Source organism: Amphibalanus amphitrite, unplaced genomic scaffold (genome assembly GCF_019059575.1).
Source record: "Amphibalanus amphitrite isolate SeventyFive unplaced genomic scaffold, NRLGWU_Aamphi_draft 000318F_arrow, whole genome shotgun sequence".
In the NCBI taxonomy this organism is placed as follows: domain Eukaryota; kingdom Metazoa; phylum Arthropoda; class Thecostraca; order Balanomorpha; family Balanidae; genus Amphibalanus; species Amphibalanus amphitrite.
This window is the reverse complement of record NW_024881813.1, coordinates 1-20,792: the sequence shown is the minus strand read 5'-3', so window position 1 is coordinate 20,792 and position 20,792 is coordinate 1. Positions and strand designations below refer to the sequence as shown.

The 20,792-nt window shown below is 58.0% G+C and overlaps 1 protein-coding gene across 1 annotated transcript; it reads left to right on the top strand.

The window, feature by feature from the left end:
• Window positions 1–8,050: 8,050 nt before the first annotated feature.
• LOC122388339 (tyrosine-protein phosphatase non-receptor type 11-like) lies at window positions 8,051–13,242 on the top strand (the record flags this gene model as incomplete). Its single annotated transcript, XM_043379347.1, has 3 exons — window positions 8,051–9,324; window positions 12,585–12,707; window positions 13,048–13,242. Coding segments are annotated over exons 1-3 (461 nt in total), but the record flags the coding sequence as incomplete, so codon positions are not given.
• Between the last annotated feature and the right edge of the window lie 7,550 nt (window positions 13,243–20,792).

Below are 20,792 nucleotides of genomic sequence, written 5' to 3'. Positions count from 1 at the left end.
CTGCAGGAATACCTACCTGCTCTCAATGATCCTCCTCCTTGTAATGTGAACTTCAGGTAATGAGGCATGAAGTCTATATAATGAAACAGCTGAAATCATATGGATGTAAATTGTAAACCATTTTGTATCAGCATGTTTATTTAAGTTTAGGATCAACTAGTGCAAATATTGAAGCAAAGCACATTGCTCCATTCACTTTGTGGTTATTTAGCATTAACACTTGTCACACATCACTGACTGAATCACCAATAGGTCCTGTGGGGTATGCAGAGTGGATCTCACGCAGTGACGGCCGTTCCCGTATATCGGCGCGGCGATCGTCTGTATCGGTCCCGCTGATCGACAGCTCTGGTATGGTGTGTGACCGGGCTGGGAGTCCCCGCACCTGCCCGGCGGCCGCCGGTGGCACAGCGCTGGACGGTGTCCTGCCGCCGGTGGCACAGCCCTCGGCCGGTGACCTGCCGCCGGTAGCACTGCGCTGGACGGTGACCTTCCGCCGGTAGCACTGCGCTGGACGGTGACCTTCCGACGCCCCCGGCCGGTGACCTGCCGCCGGTGGCACAGCCCTCGGCCGGTGTCCTGCCGCCGGTGGCACAGCGCTGGACGGTGACCTGCCGCCGGTGGCACAGCGCTGGACGGTGGCCTGCCGCCGGTGGCACAGCGCTGGATGGTGTCCTGCCGCTAGTGGCACAGCCCTCGGCCGGTGACTTTCCGACGCCCCCGGCCGGTGACCGAGCTCCCACCTCTCGGTCGGGTCGGTAGCTGAAGCGGCAATCAAAGTAGGAGCGTCCTCCGCTGGATTGCAGTGAAGTCGGTGTGATACGTCTCATTTCGGTAGTGACGTAACAAGTCGCACAGGTAGACGCTTCGGAATTTGAGTCTGGCTGTGATGAGGTCGATATGCCTCATGGAGCCCGATGATCTTATCCGCATTGCTCATCACAAGAATCAGCTCGCAGTTCGTCTCTATGCCATCGCTCATAGTATTGAACCCGCTCCAAGGTCCGGGACGGAATAGCTCATCCTATTCGGCCTGCGGATAAACTTGGCAACAGGCGGCGGATAGATGGGCCGAAATATATTCGGTAATGCCTATGTCAGTCGCTCATCCTTGAACATTGACCATATTCATGGCGAAGCGGAAGCGCCGTGTGCCTGGCAACTGCCGAGCCCGTAGGAACGGAGCGTCCGGGCGGCCGCTGCGGGCGGGGCGCAGCCAGGTGCCACCCCGTATTGTCAACTTTGAGACTATTCTTGTCGTAAACTAGCCAAGTGAGGCTTTCAGCACGCTGAGCTCATGCGACTGTGAGCATGTTGGAACCGTATATCGAGAGGCCGCCAGTCTCTTTGAATGGCTCTTGGATAATAATGTGACTGGATATTTGCATAATGGTAGCCATTCGTTGGGTTTTTATTGGAAAAATTCCTTTCCTTGCTATTCAGTTAGAATCGGGTTATAAATAGCTCCCGGTGACATACCGGCGAGCTTAAATCAGGCTCTGCTTCTCTCACTCCGCTGCTGGAAATAAGCATTTGAAGGCCAGACGGGCGGTACGGGGACCCGCAGTTGCTACTGTACACGAACCCCAAGTCTAACCGTCTGTCCTGTCCAGTGACAAGTGACAACATTGATATCGACTGCCCGTCCCTGTACAAGAGCAGCTGAGGTTTTCTGTGCGTGCCCTCTGACAGCTTATCGTTGTTCCCTGTGAGGGTGCTGGGACAATATACTCAGGGTCGCTGTACAGTAGCAACTGCGGGTCCCCGTACCACCATGTTGCTGGACAGGTTCCCCCCAGTCTGCTAGCTCTGTGTCTCCCTGCCAGAGACGCGGGGGTTGTCGTGCACCAGCCCTGTCTGGAGGAAGCGATGGACTGCTCCGGTGGGCCCGGGACCGCTCTGGAGGGCCCGTTTTTGGAGGGCCCGGGATCGCAGCGGAGGACCTTCTTGTTCAAGAATGACCTCCCTATTTCCGAAGGTCTGCTCTGGAGGACCCGGGTCGAGGTTTTCGTCTCCGAGAGTGGTTTACCCAGGTCGAGTGTTCCCCGTCCGTTTCTCAGGGCCCCGCTCGGAGTGTGTTCCCCGGCTCCTGCCCGCTCCTCAGGGCCCCGGTCGGAGTGTGTTCCCCGGCTCCTGTCCGCTCCTCAGGGCCCGGTCGGAGTGTGTTCCCCGGCTCCTGCCCGCTCCTCAGGGCCCGGTCGGAGTGTGTTCGGCCGCCTGCTCGGCGGGGCCCGGGTCGATACTCGGCTGGCCCCGGTCCCGGCGGCCGGGTATCGCGGCGGCGCGCGGCCGGGCGGCTCCGCTGTGTTGCGAGGCCGTCTCATGTGCCGCTGGGGAAACCCTGCACGCGGCCGCGGACGTCACCCGGGGCGGACTGCACTGGGGGCGGCATGTGTGGCGAGTCTTTATGAGGCGAGGGATAGAACTAAATTAAGATTGTTACTTGTAAAATGGATGGGCAAGATTTGGCTTAGGTACACTCTTTGTTATGATGTGGCATTGCTGCGACATCAAAACAGCATTACTATGCTTTTCATCGTGGTTTCATCCACCCTGCATAGTGCATAAGTTTGGCCTTCCACGTAAATATGCATAAGCCCCGCTCATGTATGAAGTCGCTCTATTGAGTCCCTGAATTCATTGTTACGCCATTACATTCGGTGATTTGATGCAGTTCAATTGTCAGTTGTTACAGACTCTGCAATGATTGTTTGCTCATCTGCAGAGTTCAAAGGTCTGAGTTTCCACTCCGGGCTGCGTGCCATCCCCGCTGTTTGGTCACTGATCCGTATCCACCTGACCGACCAGCCGTCCGCCGCCTCCCTGTGGCCACGGCGCGGTCAGCAGCTGGTCCGGGCCCCGGTATGCCGTGCGCGTGCCGCGCGGGGTGCGTACGGCAGCGGAGCGGCGAGGACACGTCACCACGCAGCCTGCCGTGGCGGCTCGCGCCCGCCGGCCGCCGCCTCCGCCGCCGCCGCCGCTCCTGACAGCGCCGGTATCCAGGGGGCGGCGCGGCGGCCGGGGGGGGGGGCGGGAGGCGGGGTGGGACCAGGTGGCGCTCGCCCGGCAACAGAGCGCCGCCAGCGGTCGATGGAGGGGGGGGGGGGGAGGTACGGCGGACGGCGCAGTAACAGCCGACTGAGCCTGCCGCGGCGGCTCGCTCCGAGCGCCGCCGTCCGTACGGGTAGTGGGAGTGCGTGGGCAGCCGGCCGACAGAGATTACGCCGCGCCCGTACGCAGACGGAGGGCGGGGCGGGGCGGGGCGGGGCGGCTGCCGCGATCGAGCGGGGCGCCGCCGGAGCCGGCCGCCGGACCGGTCCAATTTGGAGCTGCTGCTGAACTGATTTAGTGGCGGCGGTGGACCATGAGCGCCGCCCGCTGTGATATACGCTATCGGCAACCGGGCCGGGCCGGCCACCTGTACGGCGCTGCGACCCCTGTCCACAGCAGAGCGGGCGGGTCACGTCTGCCTCTCGGTCTCCCGGGGAGGAGCGGTGGTCTGAGGACCGCGGCACGTCTCTGTCTCGGCCTCCGAGGACTGTCTCTCTGTCTCTGTGGTCTGTCCCAGCGGCTGCGGCGGGGCCATGTCCGTTGTCGATGACGGATGCTGCGGACCATCTCTGGTCTCTGCGGTGTGGGAGAGAATCAGAGTGGTGACGAATACAGCCTCTCCGAACGACTGACTAATCATTGGCACCTCGAAGCACGGAACACACAGAGCGCAATCAGAGCACGAGATTCATGTAGGCGTACCTTAGAGACAGTCTGCTAGTAATATCTCAGTAGTAACTCGGGAGGGGGAGGGGGAGGCGGGTCACGTCGGTGACGTCCGGTCCGATTTGGACGGGCTGAAGCGCTGAGACAGTTTGACACATCTGATCGATGGCAGCGCTGGACGTCGGAGACGGTCGGATGGCGCAGTCACGGCGCGCGTGCGTCACTTCCTCGAGCGACCGCCGAGACTGCGGCTCCCGGCCGGTCCGACCCTCCCAGTCGGTCCGGTCCGCTGCTCGCCGGCCGTTGACTCGCTCCAGTGTGCGTCGATGAGTCACCGCACTCGCAGTGCGTCGGCCGGGTGCGCTGCGATCCATACGTGATCGAGCCGCCGGCCGTGGGGTCGGTGCGGCCCGCTGTTGAGCCGCGGGGTCGGAGCGGCCCCGCTGTCGAGCCGTGGGGTCGTTGCGGCCCGCTGTCGAGTCGCGGGCCGCGGGGCTGGAGTGCCCCGCTGTCGAGTCGCGGGCCGCGAGGTCGGAGTGCCCTGCTGTGAGAGCGGGGCCGCGGGGGTCGGAGCCACCCGTTGTGGGACCGGGGCCGGAGGTGCGCCCCCCGTTATGGGACCGGGGCCGGAGGTGCGCCCCCCGGGCGGACCCAGCGACAGATGGATGATGAGCGGCCCGCCCCCCGCGTCTGACAGACGGAGAGCGGTCAGATTCTGGGTCGTTCCGTGCGATTTGGTGTGACCTATGCGTGTCTGGCACACAGAGCCGGCATAGGCCGCCTTCCGTGGCGGTCTGGAGTGGACGCACTGACATGGCTATTGGCGAGGAACATAGCTATCCACTAGCATGGTCATGGCGTATGTGCCGCTTAACAAGGTTGTCAACGCACTGCCCGTGGTCTAGCACACCAGGCAGGAGTGGCTGACATATACCCTGTGACACAGTTGCTTTTGTGCCTCGTTTAAAGCGACCATCCCACCTTAACATTAGTTTTGAGTTGAGGTAGCCAAAATGTGGTCCCTTGCTTGCACTTACCGGTTTGAGCACTCACAAGATCGAGAAATGCCTCAAATCGAAAATATTTGATTTCAAAGTTGCAGCACTTGGATTCAGAGGGGCTAGGATTCGCACTTGGATTCAGAGGGGCTAATGCATTAGAATACCCCCTCTGAATGTGCGACATCAGCGCAGATCTAACGATCTTAAATCTTTTACTAAAACGTTTGGTAGCATGCAGTGGTATATGCTGCTTTGTGCGCAACAAGTGCCGCACTTTCAAATAAAGTCGCTAGGAACAGCGGGGATCCCAAAAAGTAAACAAAAGTAAAAGTCTAATGTCTTGAAAATCGGTGAATATTTTTTCGATGAAATTTGGTGGATATTCGTTTTCGCTCTTTCTGAACCGAGCGACATCACTTTCATGCCAATTCATTAACTTTTTTGAAGGTGGGAGGGTCCCTTTAGGCTTTTGCTGGTATTCAGAAGCTTCCTTGTCTACCTCAATACCTAGGCACATACCTTTTGTATTGCACATTCTTGTGAAGTGCTTCTCGGGTCACATTCCAGGAAGCCTGTCGGCGTGAAACGTGAAACCGGGCTAGATTTGCTAAGCGATAACCTGGACGGCAATGCTCATATATGATTCTGGATGAGGTCTCTGAAGTGGCTGCCGGACTGCGGGATTCGCAGGCTCACATTTGCATGGAACGGACTTCCTGCAAACCATGGCGGCCGCACATTGGGTATTCTGCTCGGAACGCTGCACTACTGTATCCATGCGGAACCAAAGCCATGGCGCCCGATATGCGTCATTCATCATAATTTATTGCCGCACGGTGATCGCTGTGTCAATTGTGAGGTGCTGCAGGTTCTAATGGAGTACCGGCCACGCTGCGGCTTTATGCCAGACAAATTCGTTTTTAATTGGCCGGTATCGGTACCATGAAGAGTTCCTTCCCAACATCATTTTACTAAATATGTAGTGCCCGGAACGGAAGCGACGGTATGATTGCTCGGTCCACTGTCGTGGGAAGTCTGGGCGGCCAGTTCCCGACTGACCGCCCCTCTGGCATTGTGGGCCTCTGTTGTCTACTTCCATTCCATATTTATGGAAACAGTTACCCTTTTGTTACTACTTTGTTCATCCAGTTTGAAAGACTTCATATATTTATATGCTCCACGACATGTCAACATTTCGCCGCCTCCTCCGCCGTTCTTTGCAAAGTCAACACGCCGGTTTATATTGATGGTACGGAGCTGTTTGTGCAGGGTCCGAGTTTTATTCGTTTGTTTGTTTTCGTGTTTGGTAAGCAGGGCGCTGCGGCGGCGGTGGCCGGGCCTCTGTTGACACAGCCGCCGGCCGGTCGGCTGGTGAGCGCTGCGGCGAGCTGCCGGGCCCCGGCCGGCCGCGCTGCCGCCTCTGAGGCAGGCGACTGTCTCCACCCGGCGCGCTGCCAACACCGGCTGTTTGAAATGTGACCCGACCGGCACATCAGTCGGCCGCCGACCCTCCGTCTCCAGCTCCGGCTCAGCAAACTCTCTGTCCTCGTCGTCTCTGTCTTTGGCTCGGTCTCCGTCTCTGCCTCTGTCCCCAGTTCCGTCTGAGAAAATCTTCTGTCGGCTATCCTCGTCTCTGTCTCTATGATCAGCTCAACATCTGCATCGGATACGGTCTCTGTCTGTCCCTGTCTGTTTCCCCTGTCGTCCCTTTTTACCCACGCCGTGTTCTCTGAGGCGACATTTTCGCTCAATCTACATACCTCTCTCACCAGTGTTTCATTTTTCAGCCTTTTTGGTGGCAAATCACACCTAATGGGGAAAATATTTTCATCCCTAAAATATGAATGACCAGCTTTACTTCATCTCTGAAAAGAGTTTCATGTATTCCTTACAGCCAGTTCACTTGTCACTTGACAGTTGATGCACCCACATCTTTTTGTTCCACACCCTGTCAAGATCCTGACATGAAATCCTGGTTTATCAGTTAGCATAAAAATTGGCATTACACCATTTTGAAAAAATACTGCAGTTATTTACTTTCTTTTTTTCATCCTAGGATTTTTTCTTCATCGGCACACCCAACCAATATCCAATTTTAGAACACTGTCTCTCACATACGTGTATGCTGTTTGTCTCCGCCTATGTCCCCCAGTTCATGTGTGCAGTGTGCTAGCCGATAGCCGACGGCCGCGGCTGGCTGCCCCAAGTTCCACCTAGTAACAAGCCACGTATCAGCATCCTGAGTCGCGGCTGTTACCACGGGGTCTGAAGTCGGTGCTGTCTCCTGGCGTTCCAAGCGCGGTCTTCCAGCGCTGGAAGAACGTGCTGAACTGGAGCTGGTAGGGCTACTGTGCCGGGTTTCAGCTTCTCGACTCTGGTGTTTCCAGGCGGATTTGAGCCGTTTTCCCAGCAGGCTATTCTTGCCAAACTTTCTGAATTATTTTCCATCGCTGAAGCTGTCGTAATCTTCCAATACTTGGCGGGGGAAATCAATGAAGGGTTTCTTAAATCAATGTCTATGATCAAATTTGTATGACGCGCTGATAAGACACTGAAATCCTGGACCAGAAATAACCGAAAAATGGTGCCAGAAACGAACATTTACTCTGCGGATCTTCACGTGCAGAGTCCCGATCGAGTCACCCTGTAGGGGCGGCAACCTCAACTGCTGACTTGTTGGACCTTCGACTGCCGGTCACAGCATTCCGTGCCTCCTCTGCACCGTGCACGTCAGTAGTGTGCACTGTCCAGCCCTGATCGGCCGTCCCAGGCGATCCTGTGACGTCACTGGTGACACGATGTTGGACCGGCCCGGAGACAGGCCGACCCCGGACAACACGGGACTTCTATCGAGAGATAATTCGCTTTTTCCTGTTTGGCCGCGCCGACTGCGGTCGGTGTTTGGCAGCCAGCCGCTGCTGCCGGGCTGCCGAGCTGCCAGCGCCTCCGCCGTTTACATGCCTCCTCCACCTGTATCGGTGCAGGGGGCGGGGCGCCGACGTGGTGCCGTTCCCCGCCCGGCGCACCGTTCACCTGCCGACCTGTACTGCGCCCGCGGCGCCCCGCGCAGAGCTGACACGGCGCCGACGGATTCGGGCGACCCCGGTGACCCTGGCGCCGCCCGTCAGCCCACCATTTATCACTTAAGCCGGTGTCGGCGCAGCCCGGCGGCCGGGGACCAGGGACCGAGCTGCACGGGCCGGGCCGGCGGCCGCAGTCGCGCCGGCCGGGGGAGCGCGGCCGCCGGGGGCCCACCCACGCGTCGCCGTCGCCGCGGTGCCCCGCGCTGCGCACGCCAGTCGGTCCGGGGGCCGGGGCACGCGGCGCTCGGCCGGCCAGTGCGGCCGCTGTGATTGGACTGTGAGCGGGACGTCTGCTGCTCGGCGGGTGTCGCTGTGCTGAGGCCGGGAGTACTACCGGACGCGGCACGACCCAGTCTCGCAGCTGCTCGAGTGACGCCCGGAGCTGGCGTGACGCGCTCCGAGTGACGGTCCGTCACCGGGTGGCCTTTGGCGTACTCCCGACTACTACACCTGAGCCGACGAGCTGTGTATGTGTGTCAGTAGAATGCCGAGCGGTGACTGGTGGGCTCAGTTTCCAGCCGCAGTGACTTGCTCCCCGGTCCCGGCTGAGTCGCTGGATGGCTCCGTCCACAGTGTTTGTTGACGGCCGCCCGATGAGCCGTCTCGGCAGTGCTCGGACTAGTGAAGTGCGCGTGTTCCCTCCGCGCCCGCTGTGCTCTCTGCCAGCCCGTGGCGCTGCTAACCTCTGACTGAAGTGCCGGGCCGAAGTGGGCGGCCATCATTGAGGTCAAAATGATCGTGAGCGTTAAGTCGCAAATTGGAACAAATTTGCTGGCGGCCGACTAACAAGAAGTGCACTGGGCCGCGGGGAGGCCGGGACGGCCGGTGCCGAGTCGCCCCCGACAGGCGGGCTCGGCGGGACGAGTAGGCTGCTCCGAGTTCACTGAGCGTCAGTGTGCACTGTGCCTGGCTCAGTGAGTGGGAGTGCGAGCTATTGTTAGCTCAGTGAACAGCGCTGAGCTTCCCAAGCTTAGTGAGGGGTGGTGTGAGTTGTCCCGGGCTCAGTGAGCGACTGTGAGTTCAGTGAGAGGCAGTGTGAGCTACTCTGAGCTCAGTGGCAGCGTACCGCGGATCGGACTGCAGCGGGCGGCATTTGGAGTGCGCGTGCTGTGGCGTAAGTGCTCGTGAATCGTGTTCGAACCAACGGACGGCAGCTCAGGCCGGCAGAGGTCTGGCTGAACGCTAGTGATTGGGTCCATCCGCCCTCTGCTCAACAAGCAAGTCCGAGCACTCGGCTAGTAAGCGGCGGGTGGTCACGGCACGGCACCATTCAGCCTACTAGGGAGCACGTCTCCATTCAGCTCCTCGGTGGCCATCCCGTGCGTCCGGCGACTGTCCAGTGACTGTCCTGTCACTCCCCGGCGACCGTCCGGCGGCCGGATGGGTGCCATGGAGGCGCGCATGAAGCTCGGCTGGCGCTCGCTGCTGCCGTGGCCGTCGGCTCGACACGCCGACACGGCGCCGGCCTGGAGCGAGCCGTCGGCCGCGCGCGCCCGGCCCGTGCCCACCTACGTGCTGCGCAGGTATATACGGGGGGGGGGGGTGAGAGGGTACACGGCGCAGACGGGGCAAGTGCGGCCCCCTGGGTACACGGCGCAGTGGGAGCAGTTATAATTCCCAGGGTACGCCGCTCAATGGGGGCGGGCACAACTCTTGGGGTACGTGACGTAGTGGGGGCAGGTTGGCTTCCCAGAGTATGTGGCGGGGGATAGGTATTCGTAGGAGCACGCCGCTAAAATTGAGGCATGGGCTCCTCAAGCTTATAAACCAGTGTAGAAATCGAAGCAAGATGCTAATGAGTAGTTACAGGAAATCTTTCGGCACATATAGTTGTTAGGTGTCTGCACTGGTTCTTATATTGGTGCAGGCTGGGCTGTGTGGCTGCCGGCACAGGTGCAGCTCTATTCTCCGCCGCCTGTTGCCGAGGCGGGGTGACCGTACAGGTAGTGAGGCGGCCTTGCCGGGGCACAGGTGCTCCCTGGTGGTGCGGGGCCGGGCGGCAGTGGGCCGTCTCCCGGTGTCCCGGGCCGGGTCGGTGTCGGGCCGGCTAGAGTTGCAGGTGGTCCTGAGCCGGTCGGCTCAGGTTCGGCCTTGTCGGCTGTCGACGCTCTGGGGTCGCTCTGATAAATGTGATATGCTAGATCGGGTCAGAGGCGTATCGGGATCCAAGGCTAGAATGAATGATTAACCCGTATGCAACATGAAAGCCACATTTGGTCCCAATAAAAGAAATTTAGATAATGGGCGAACAGGCACGGGACGTCTTCAAGCCATTATATCGCCGGAGCAGGGCGATTCTCAGTCTCTGATAGTCTCGTCTATCAAGGCAAGTCTGGAGTATGCCCCGTTCCACTGTCTGCCCTGGCTGCCGATACGTCGCGCCTCAGCCGCCGGCCGACTGGCCGGCTGGGGCAGCTGTTGATGTCTCGGCTCTGCGCGCCGTGACGGCACGACTGCGGTATGCCGCCGGTCGGTGTGGCCGTCCATGTGTTTACCGGGCGAGCCCCTCGCTCCAGACGGGCCGGGCAGCCGTGCAGGCTCACACTCACAGACGGTCCCGGTACAACATGCCGGGTCACATACGGCCCTGGCCGTGCTGCGGGGTCACAGACAGCCCCTACTAACCGACCTGCAGGGTCACAGACAGACCCAGCTGACTGGTAGGGTCACATACATCCCCGACCTGCGGGGTCACAGACAGCCGGACACGACCCCGGCCCGGCCAGGCGCTGTTAGTGGACGATCTACCGGGGCAGACCGTGTATCTGGACAGATGCGGCGCCAGTCAGGTCAGGCGCCAGCCGTCTGGTATGAACCGAGGGTAGAACTAATGTCCAGTCTCCCCGGCCACTGATGGGTTTTTACATCTGTTCGGCCTGAGCACGTCTGTTTGCAAGGATTGATGTGTTTATTCAGCAGCTCGATATTGGTCTATTGACTGGCTGATGTATGACCGGCCGATGTGAACTCCTCTCTAAATCACTTACTGGACGGCCGCCGCGCCGACACACATGCCAGCAGTCTGACTACAGCCGGGTCACTTCGGTCAGTCTCGGTCGGTCCCAGCCACATTCCTCCGACCGCCTGACCTCCCGGACAAAGTGGCTCCCCTGTGACCTGAGACTCGGCCCGGCGCGGCACGTGACCGCCGGGCCGACTGGGTACTAAACACGCGACTTCTGGACAGCGTTCTCGGAGAAGAGATGACGTATAGTGCATGGTCCGGCAGTAAGAGCGAAGCGGTGCGGTTGGAGATGAGTTGGGGAGAGGATGTGAGGACGGACCCTTCGGCCAGTCAAACGAAGCCTGATATCTGGTGCGAGAGTCGGCCGGGGATTGTGATCAGGTAACATACTTAACAGTTCGCGCTCGACAATCTCGTACTGATATATTACGTAATCACCTTTCCTTCAGCTTTTACCTGAGGCTAACCCACTTCTGTGAACACAACCCGATTTTCCGTGTCAATGTTTTGCCGTCCCGCATCTCATAGGCTCCGAACTAGATGTTTGAAAGGCCAGGAGCAGCCGAGCACGTCTGCGAACTCGGTTCGTTTCTTGTCGCCCAGACGGCGGTGCCCTTAGGGAGCGCGCTCGTCAGACCAAGTTAGCGAGTCTGGCCGCTGTACCTTCGGGCCGTCTGCGGACCAATAAGAACACGATCCTGTTGACAGCCAATCAGCGCCAAACTTCAAATTAGATTAGAGGTGTGTGCTCAACATGCCTAGAAATACTAGCTGGCTCTCCTCTCGAGACTTCGTGTGATGCCCAAATGCTGATCGGTGTTGCATAGGGTGATACATTAACTCCACCAGTTGCGGTATTTTTTCTTGCGATGGCCGGAGCTTACCGTGTTGGCTGGTGTCAGTCAGATGGCTCGTACTAATGAGCTGCCTTCCGTCCGTCTCGCCGTGTAACTGCGTTGCTGGCATAAAATCGCTCCCGAAATCCCCTAACTGAGAGCGCCCATTTGCGTTTGGCAGTTGTCATTTCTCTCGGCCCGGAGCCCGGACGGGACGGCTCTCGTGGCTAGTGGGGGCTCTCAGAGCTGCTTCACACAGCCCGGGAGACGGCTAGCCGCTGCTCGGTGCTCACCAAACACGAAACACTATCATAGCTACTCACTACTAGACAATAGACATCATGCCATGCTCTCGTTTTTGGACGCAATGCACTACGTACGGGACCAATCTGGCCTTGCTTGTCGGTATCCAGTCTCCCGGCAGGTTCAGCCCTGTCCAGTGTCCAGGCCACCCACTGCCGACCTTCGGCTCGATGGGCGCGGAGCGACGCTGGGCGGGGAACTGTGGAACTGTCAGCGTCCATATTCGATCGGGTCCGCCCTGCCCGTCCTGCAGTCTGCGCCGGACTTGCCAGCTGAAACTCGGTTTACTACCGCTGTGGCAGCGCTCACCCTTCTCATAGCCAGCTAGGGCCGTGTTCCTTCGTGGTCATTAAACTTTCAGCTGTGGTGACCACGGACTTTCTACCATATTGGCGTGTAGGTTATCTACCAGAACGGTTAGTTCTACCTCTTTCAGTGGTGTCGGGCCGGCAGCACATTTTCAACACCATTTTCTCAGGTAGCACGCGGTATTGCATTCACATTTCCCAGGAAGCCGCCCAGTTATGTTGTTCCCACGTTATTTGTGGTTTCATTGGGCGCTCGGTCGTTTTTATGTCGAGTGTCGCCGTGATTAGCCGGCGCACCGGACCATCCGTTCGGTGTGCCGCCGGCGTCCCGTTTTCAGTCCAGGGTTTCACCGTGCTGCGGCTCGTTTCAGATGGTTTCACCCCAACATCACCGGGCTGGAGGCAGAGAGGATGCTGAAAACGCGCGGCTTCAACGGCAGCTTCCTGGCGCGCCCCAGCAAATCGAACCCGGGCGACTTCACACTCTCAGTCAGGTGAGTGCCTACTTACGGTAGGGCACTTCAAACCCAGGGGTCTAGGCAGCATGTGGTTTGCGCTTCTGAGACAGTTTGCAGTATTGCATTAGCTAGATATTTCAGACACCTAAATATATTTGCCATGGACCTAATATGTTAGAGTGTTGATGAGCCTGATCACTCGTTACAGTCCCGTTCCCACCGCCCTGGCTCTGTGTATTGCCTGTCTTCTGCGCCTGATCAGGTCATCACAGCCTCATCAGGCCGCCCGCTGTCTGTTGCTCCCCGCACCTCAGCCTGCCACTCATTCATTGACGACCGGCGCGCCGCCGTCTGACCGCGGCCCGCCCCTCCCCAGACGAAATGACGAGGTCACTCACATCAAGATCCAGAACACGGGCGACTTTTACGACCTGTACGGCGGCGAAAAGTTTGCCACGCTCTCGGAGCTGATCCAGTTCTACATGGAGAAACAGGGCCAGCTCAAGGAGAAAAACGGCGAGGTCATCGAGCTTCGGCACCCGCTCAACTGCGCCGACCCGACCACAGAGAGGTCAGTAGCCTCCTCACAGGGGGCGGGAATGTCCCAACACACCATAGAGGTCGGTAGCTTCCTCACAGGGGGCGAGATATCCCAACACACCATAGAGGTCAGAAGCCTCCTCACAGGGGGGCGGACGGGATATCCCAACACACCACATAGGTCGGTAGCCTCCTCACAGAGGGCGAGAATGTCCCAACCCGGCCACCGAGGTCAGTAGCCTCCTTGGGTGCGATGATAGTTAGTATCCCTTCCTCTACATTGATAGATTCTGATAGGTGTTACTGGGGCAAGTAATTACCACTCGTAAGTCACTGCAAACATTTTTTTTTCAACGAAACATGATCCGAACTCCCAAAGGGTTAGTTTTTTATTACTATGGACGTCAAACCGCTTGAGACCCCACTTTTTTGCGATTACTTTAAAATGCGTCAACTCACGTTGACAATATTCTGGCAATGTGTGTTTCAGAACCTGCCGAAACTTTTATTACTAAGGTATTTTGACGCCAAACGATTATGAAAGGTACTTCTCATTCACTCGTAATGTTAAATTTCACGGAACGAATCTGCTGTTTGGGTAGAGGCTACGCGCTCATGGGGCGGAGCCACGTAATGACGTCAGCGCTAAGCTCCACCCTACCCCTCCGGCGCTCCTTGCCCGGCGACCGGTCACTCGCGTCCCTCGCTCCATTCAGGCTTGATGGTGGGCGGTAGCTGGTAGCGGTAGCGGGCGCTGGTAGATGGCATTTAGAGCAGATGGCGCTGGTGGCGGGGCTCGAGTGTGGCCGAGCGCAAGCCTCTGCCCGGGCCTGAATTGACCTTAGCATTACGAGTGAATGAGAAGTACCTTCCATAATCGTTTGGCGTCAAAATACCTTAGTAATAAAAGTTTCGGCAGGTTCTGAAACATACATTGCCAGAATATTGTCAACGAAAGTTGACGCATTTAAAAATTATCGCAAAAAAGTGGGGTCTCAGCCGGTTTGACGTTCATACAGGGTCTTTCATAATGAATGTTACTTTTGAAAGAGCTATTTCTCAGGACATATATGTTCCTCATGTAATATGTACCATCACATGAAACAGAAACACATTAGCGTTTTTGCACACACAACTTTCATTTTAATGCTCCTCAGGAATTTTCCACTGTATCGCCCTTAATTAAGGCACACGTTTCGGCCCTCTGACGAAGGTGTCGACCCCGCGCCTCACAACGTCTGGGTCCAGGCTTCCAGTAAACCTCTCCACTGTGGTTCGCAGTGGATGGCTGCAGATGGGTTTTGTCTAAGATCTGCCAATGCGACTCCCCAAAACCAATAGTCCAGCGGGGAGAGGTCATGACTCCCTGGTGGCCATGGTCGCTCGGTGAGGCGGCTGATAACGCGCTCTTCGAAATTCTCGATCAGCCACTTGCGCAACAGCTGCCATGGTGTGCACTGTGGCACCATCCTGCTGGAACCACAGGCCGTCTCTTTGAACCTTGTCCCTGACCTGAGGCAGAAGCATTCCTTGAGCAGCCTGAGGTAAGCCACCCGGTTCAGTGTTGACCCAGGGGAGAGCCAATGGATGAAGACTTGTCCGTCGACCGTAATCCGTAATGCGTTTTAGTGGTGTCGACATACTCTGCTTTTCCGTGAAGGAAAATTAGCGTTGTGAATTTTTTTATTTTTTTTTTTGGGACAAAACCCTAATCAATTTGCAACAATACGCATATAAAATTCACGCGGAAGTGATAAATTAAGAGCTCCTAACTAAATGTTCAAAAGTAACATTCATTATGAAAGACCCTGTAGTAGATTGCAGTAAATTGCTTTATATAAGATTCACAGCGAGGGCTTTAGATTATAAGTTGCGGGCTGCTGTCCCTCGCTTCCATCAAAGGTCGCTAACTCATTTCGATTTAATGGAAACATTTGATCTTAAACAAGGTAATTCCAACAAGAATACCAATGGACCCGACGATGCGAACTTAAAAGTTAACGATAGACAAGCTTTTTCCACCAAGTGGTGGTGCCTTCTATGTTGCACGTTACGGTACGGTGTCACCCAGTACAATACGGAGTGTCACGGCGTGAGATACGAGGCGCAGACGCACGTCATACCGGCCAGGGGTGGAGTTTGCTCCGTTTGGGGAGGCACTGGGAATACCCCGGGCGTCGTGATGACTGTCTGTGAAGTAGTTATGTCCAAAGCCGGCGGGACCTGCCGCGCGGCGGCCCTATCGGACACATCCAAACCGAGTCTCGTTTGGGCGAGGGGCGGGCAGTGGATGTCTGGCTGTTCGCGCGTCTCAGACTGGTACGGCTGTCTGGTTAGTGCGGTTGGGAGGAATGCGTCTACAAAGCGGCGGGGGATTGCGCCGCGGAGCCGCTCTGATCGCTGTGATCAGGGCGCCTGATCGCCTGTCGAAGGTGTCGGCTGGCGGCTGTCGGATGTGTCGGTCCTGTCGGAGGTGTAGGGTCTGTCGCCGCCGCCGCTGCCGAGTGTGTGTTTTGGCCGGGCTGTCCGGCGCCGGCGGGAGTCCCTCCTGTAACTGAGGTGCCGCCCCTCGGTCCGCCGTGCGGTGGTCTGTCCCGGCCGCTCAGCACTGGGGGCCGCCGCCGGTCCTTTACCGTCCGCTCTGTGCGTGCGCTCAGCGGGCGCAGCTGCAGGCAGCGCCGGCCGCTGACCGATGTCCCGGCGATACCGGCGCACGGTGTTTGATCTGGGTGACGATTGCGCCACATTCGTGACCCGTGCGTCACGCAGTGTCAGCACGTTTCCTCCAACAAACGCCGTTTTTCTCTGTTTTGCGGGAAAAATCAATGCGAGTGGTCAGAGGGTCGGTGTTATTGCCACGTGCTATGAAAAATGTGCAGTAAAAACGGATGGCGAGTTGATGTTATGTGTCACCCATGGATACTTGTATAACGGTAACTCTTTTATACCGAGGCGGGGCGCGGTAAATAAAATACCCGGATTTACGTCACATGCTGCGTGGCTGGCCAGCTTTTTGCCTCTAACAGGACATAACTTCGTGGGGATTTCCTGTTGCGAGTCATTGCGTCAGGATGAGTTGGCGTAATTGTAGCGGTCATAATTCGAGCAATGAAGTCGGAGCGGCTCGCTGTTCAAAAAGGATACCTGTGTCTCGTCTGCTTTTGGGGTTTCTCGTCAGCTCCCACGCTATTGGCAGGATCAATCCGAGCGTGAGTTTCGAGTTGCGTGCTTCTATTTCTGTATTGAGATCACAGACACATCCTGTGTTCTCCCACCCCGTCCCGTTTGTCGGGCTGGTCCGGTCGGTATGAACACTGACCACTCGGTCACAGTACGGACCTGACTCACTGCACCTGTGCGGTGTGCGGCGTTCCGGCGGTGCGCCGCCGCTCGGCTCGTGGTGCGCCGGTTCCCGCGGCGGCGGCTGGGCCGGCGCGGTCAGCTGGTGGCCCGGCCCACAGACCGGCCGGCCGTGCCGTGCCGTGGCGTGGCGTTCTCGGTGCACCGGCCGGCCAGTCCGCCCGGGCGGCCGGTTGGACGCCGCCGCTCTGCACGGAGTGGGCACGTGCTGGTCGGTCCGCCCGGTCCTTCCTTCCCTGTCCCATTCTGTTCCGTAGTCGCCGTCCGACAGTCCGCGCTGGACACGGGCCGGCCATTGTGACACTGATGCGTGAATTTGGGCGGGCGCAGTTCACGCGGGGTGGTATGGGTTTCAGCGCGGCAGCAGTGGCACGTGGGGTCTGGTCGGGTCTACCTTTCAGTTGTACACTTTGCAGTCTTCCGTGTCAGCTGTGGCCGTTCACCCTCAGCCCCCGGTCACACAGCTTTGTATGATTGACGGACCGGGCAGGCCCGCCGCGGCAGCTCGGCTCCAGAGCTCGTTTGGTGCGGTGCTTGTGTTGACAGCCGAGCTCGCCACACTCGGAGGCGGTAGCTGGTCCGCCTACGTACCGGGGATTTCCGGCTGTCTATCTTTGTTCTCGGCACAAAAACACCGGGTCGAGTGCGCCGACATATCGGCTGGGGGTCGCGGCGCTGCGTCTGTTTCCACGCCGACTGGGGGTGGGGAGCCGGGTCACGGCGGGGAGTGGAGGGTCGGACGGAGGTCTGTGGGTCGGACGAAGGTCTCCTCTCTCTACTCTGGGTCGGACGGAGGTCTCCTCGGGGTCGGACGGTGGTCTCCACTCTGGGGCTGTCCACTGCAGGTCGGACGGAGCCCGGAGGTCTCCCCTCTGGGTCGGTCGGAGCCCGGAGGTCTCCAGTCGGGGTCGGGCGGAGCCCGGAGGTCTCCAGTCGGGGTCGGACGGAGCCCGCAGGTCTCCACTGCGGGTCGGGCGGCTCGCGGCGGCCGCCGCCCGCGTGCATGTCGCCGGAACCGGTTATGCCGGCAGCTGGGCCGGCGCGGCGGCCGGGCTGGTTGGCCGGCCGGGCGGCGCTCACACGGCAGTCGGCGGCGGCAGCCGGCGGACGGGGCAGTTTGGGACCGGGGGTGGGGAATAGGACCTATACTGACACCGGCACTGGCAGCGGCCAGCGGAGCCGACAATCGTTCCGACACGTATTGGGTCCCGCGCGAATGCCGGCAGCGACGGCGAGGTGGTCACGAACTTGACACCAGTTGATCGAGATGGTGTATTCAGAGTGCCGGAACCGATACTGATACCGATACCGATACCGACACCGATACCGATACCGATACCGATACCGATACCGATACTGCTACAGAAACGAAACTGATACATATTTATATTTCCATGCTGACATTGAATATCAATAGAGATACTAATACCGATTTAGACATGAATAAATACCGGTAATGCCACCCACAGTTTGTTCACCTGTGAATTGTGAAACTAGCCAACCGAGTCTTTACAACTGTGCTACCGGAAGATCATTTTCCTGTGTCTGTTGCACTGGACAAGGATTTGTGCAAAAGTGGTGAATTAAATGCAGAATGGCATTTATGCTAGCTTGTGCCCCCTACAAAACCGATGGATCTCGCTAAGCCGAATAAATAAGTGACGAGAAGCGCACCTGTCTTCTGTCAGGACGTCCATGATCCACGGTGTTTTCTGCGTTTATCAGCGAATAAATTTCCATTCTATTGGCTGATATGCATCATGTAAATTAAATCGTACAAATGAAGTGCATGTGAAATACTCTGCTTAGCAAGGGAGCACCGCGCTTTGTTTCTATGGTCGCGGCCAATGGATTTCCATTTCATTGTAGATCCCGACGGAGGTTTCCATTTTCCGCTGGAATTGAGGTCGGTAATGGAGAGGAGACGGGCCGGCGGCCGGTGATGGAGCGACTCATTTGGAGCTCCCGACGGCTGGCAGTGTCTCGGGCCGGCCACGATATCTCACACCAGGGCCGTGATACTCAGAATGACATCACACCGAGACCGTGATCCTGAGTATGGTATCACATTGAGACCGTGATCCTGAGTATGGTATCACATTGAGACCGTGGTACTGAGAATGGTATAGTGAGACCGTGATCCCAGGGAATGGTAACATCGGAGACTGTACTGCCAAGTAGCGCAGACTGATCCTGACCCTGCCATAACACAGATAGGTAGATGTCAACTATTCTGTTAAAGCGCTGCCAATCCCTTCACTGCCTTTCACAAGTCCACAGCCCATGCGTATCTACCAGCACTATGGCTACGCCATGGTAACATGGCATGATAATGTGCACAGTGTGTGTGCACTCATGCATCTTGTGCTATCAAAACATCGCTAACGAAGCTGTAGTCGTACAAGTAGATATGGGGCTAACCATATGATGGAACCGGCCTTGTCATCGAGGGCACGCCTACCCGAGGGACAGAAAAGGCTCAGATGCCGGTCTCCGGCGCTCAGTTACCCGGCACGGTATACAAATGAACCCTGCTCTAAATACACTCGGCCGTATATCCGAGCGTTCCCATATCTGACTTGTCACCGCCCGGTAGGCCCTGGCCTGCCATGCCCCGTGCCGTTTGTCCCTTCCTCACCCTCTCGCTACCCCCGCCAGGAGCCGGCTGTGTGGTGTGCGGAAGACAGGGCCAGCCGGCTGGCCGCTTCATTGCGTTACATCACCTGTATATAAATTGGCGGCCGAACGTCGGCCGAATACTGGCGCCGGCTCCTCCGCGGCGGTCCGGCTGATGTAACGAACATGACCCCGGCCGCCGACCGACCGCCGCCCTGGGGAGGCTCCTGTTTGTGCATTCTGCAACAACGTAGGTGGCGGGTTTTGTGCTGACTTCAATCGAGGGGTGCTTAGAGGCCATTACTCGTATATAGGCCGTCTCTCACCATTAGGTCTCGTATCACGGATTTCAAGCGGCCCGAAGCCAGGTATTGGCCGAATTAGGTTTTGCTGGGAATGCTGTGCATGCAAGACTCCTTTGGTAATGAAGGCGAAGGTGGCTATCATGATGGGTCTTTCTGACTGGTTATTGGATAGCGTCGTGCAGTATGCTGAAGGAAAATTCGTATTTGAATTGTTTTTAATAGTCATTTACTGGCTGATTAGCGTCCCTTTCCTATGATAAATCTCACACCGGTCAGTGTGAAATGCCCGTGGCTCAGATGCGCCGTGCCGTGGCTGGCGGTTTGTGACATTTGTCCGGCTCCTTTAGCGGGTCGGTCGGACGCGGAGGGAGGGCGCCGGTCCCGTGCTCAGCGAGGTGTCGGCCGGCCGGGCAGATGCCCAGATACGGAGCCGCGCTGTCCACTCTGGTTTCAAAACGAGTCATCCAGCGCGCCCGGCGACACCCTGCGCCGCGTCTGACAGACACGCTCCCCGCCGGTACCTGGCGCAATCGGCTCCGTCCTGAATATGATATGTTATAAACACAGGTGCGCTTTGCGACTTCCAGTGAATCGCGTTTTATTTGTGCTTTTTTGTTTTGCGATACTTAACTGTGACTGTGAGCTGGTCTAGAGGCAGATGTTCGATATTTCGCTCACGTCGAGCCCGTTGAAGTTGGCTGGCCTCGGGGGACCTGAAGTGTACTGTATAGCGCCTCTGTGCATTTACCTGCCCCCGGGTCCGCCGCCGGCAACAGCTCCACGCGGCTCCGGCTGACAACTGTCCCGCACTTCCCCGCAAGTTAGCGCCGTCTCCATCGGACGCCGCTCGCACTGCAGTGTGTTGCCGATTCTCTCCGTGTGCTCCGAATCTGCCGGCCTCCCTGCTCCTCTGCCGCCGCTCTCTGGTCCCCCACGGACAGGGACCTGCACAGTTGGACTGTGTGAACGGCGGGCCGCGGATCACTGGGGACCTCCCGGCCCGTCTCGACTTCCCACCCTCTCGTGTCGGGGTCGGTCGGGCTGTGCCGAGTCCCAGTTGATCCTGTGACCGCCCCAGGGGACGACGGAGGCCGGTTGGCAACAGGGCCGGTCGGCCGGCGGCAGCTGACTCACGGTCGTTTTTATTGGGCGCCGGGTGGATCGTGTAGTGATCGATCCGGACCCTCCCAGCCGCAGTTACATTATATTTTTGGCCGCCGACCTTGCCTACAGGCGCTCCAACATATTCGTTGATCATAATCGTTGCGATTACATCACCTGTGTGCCTGGGAGGACTCCT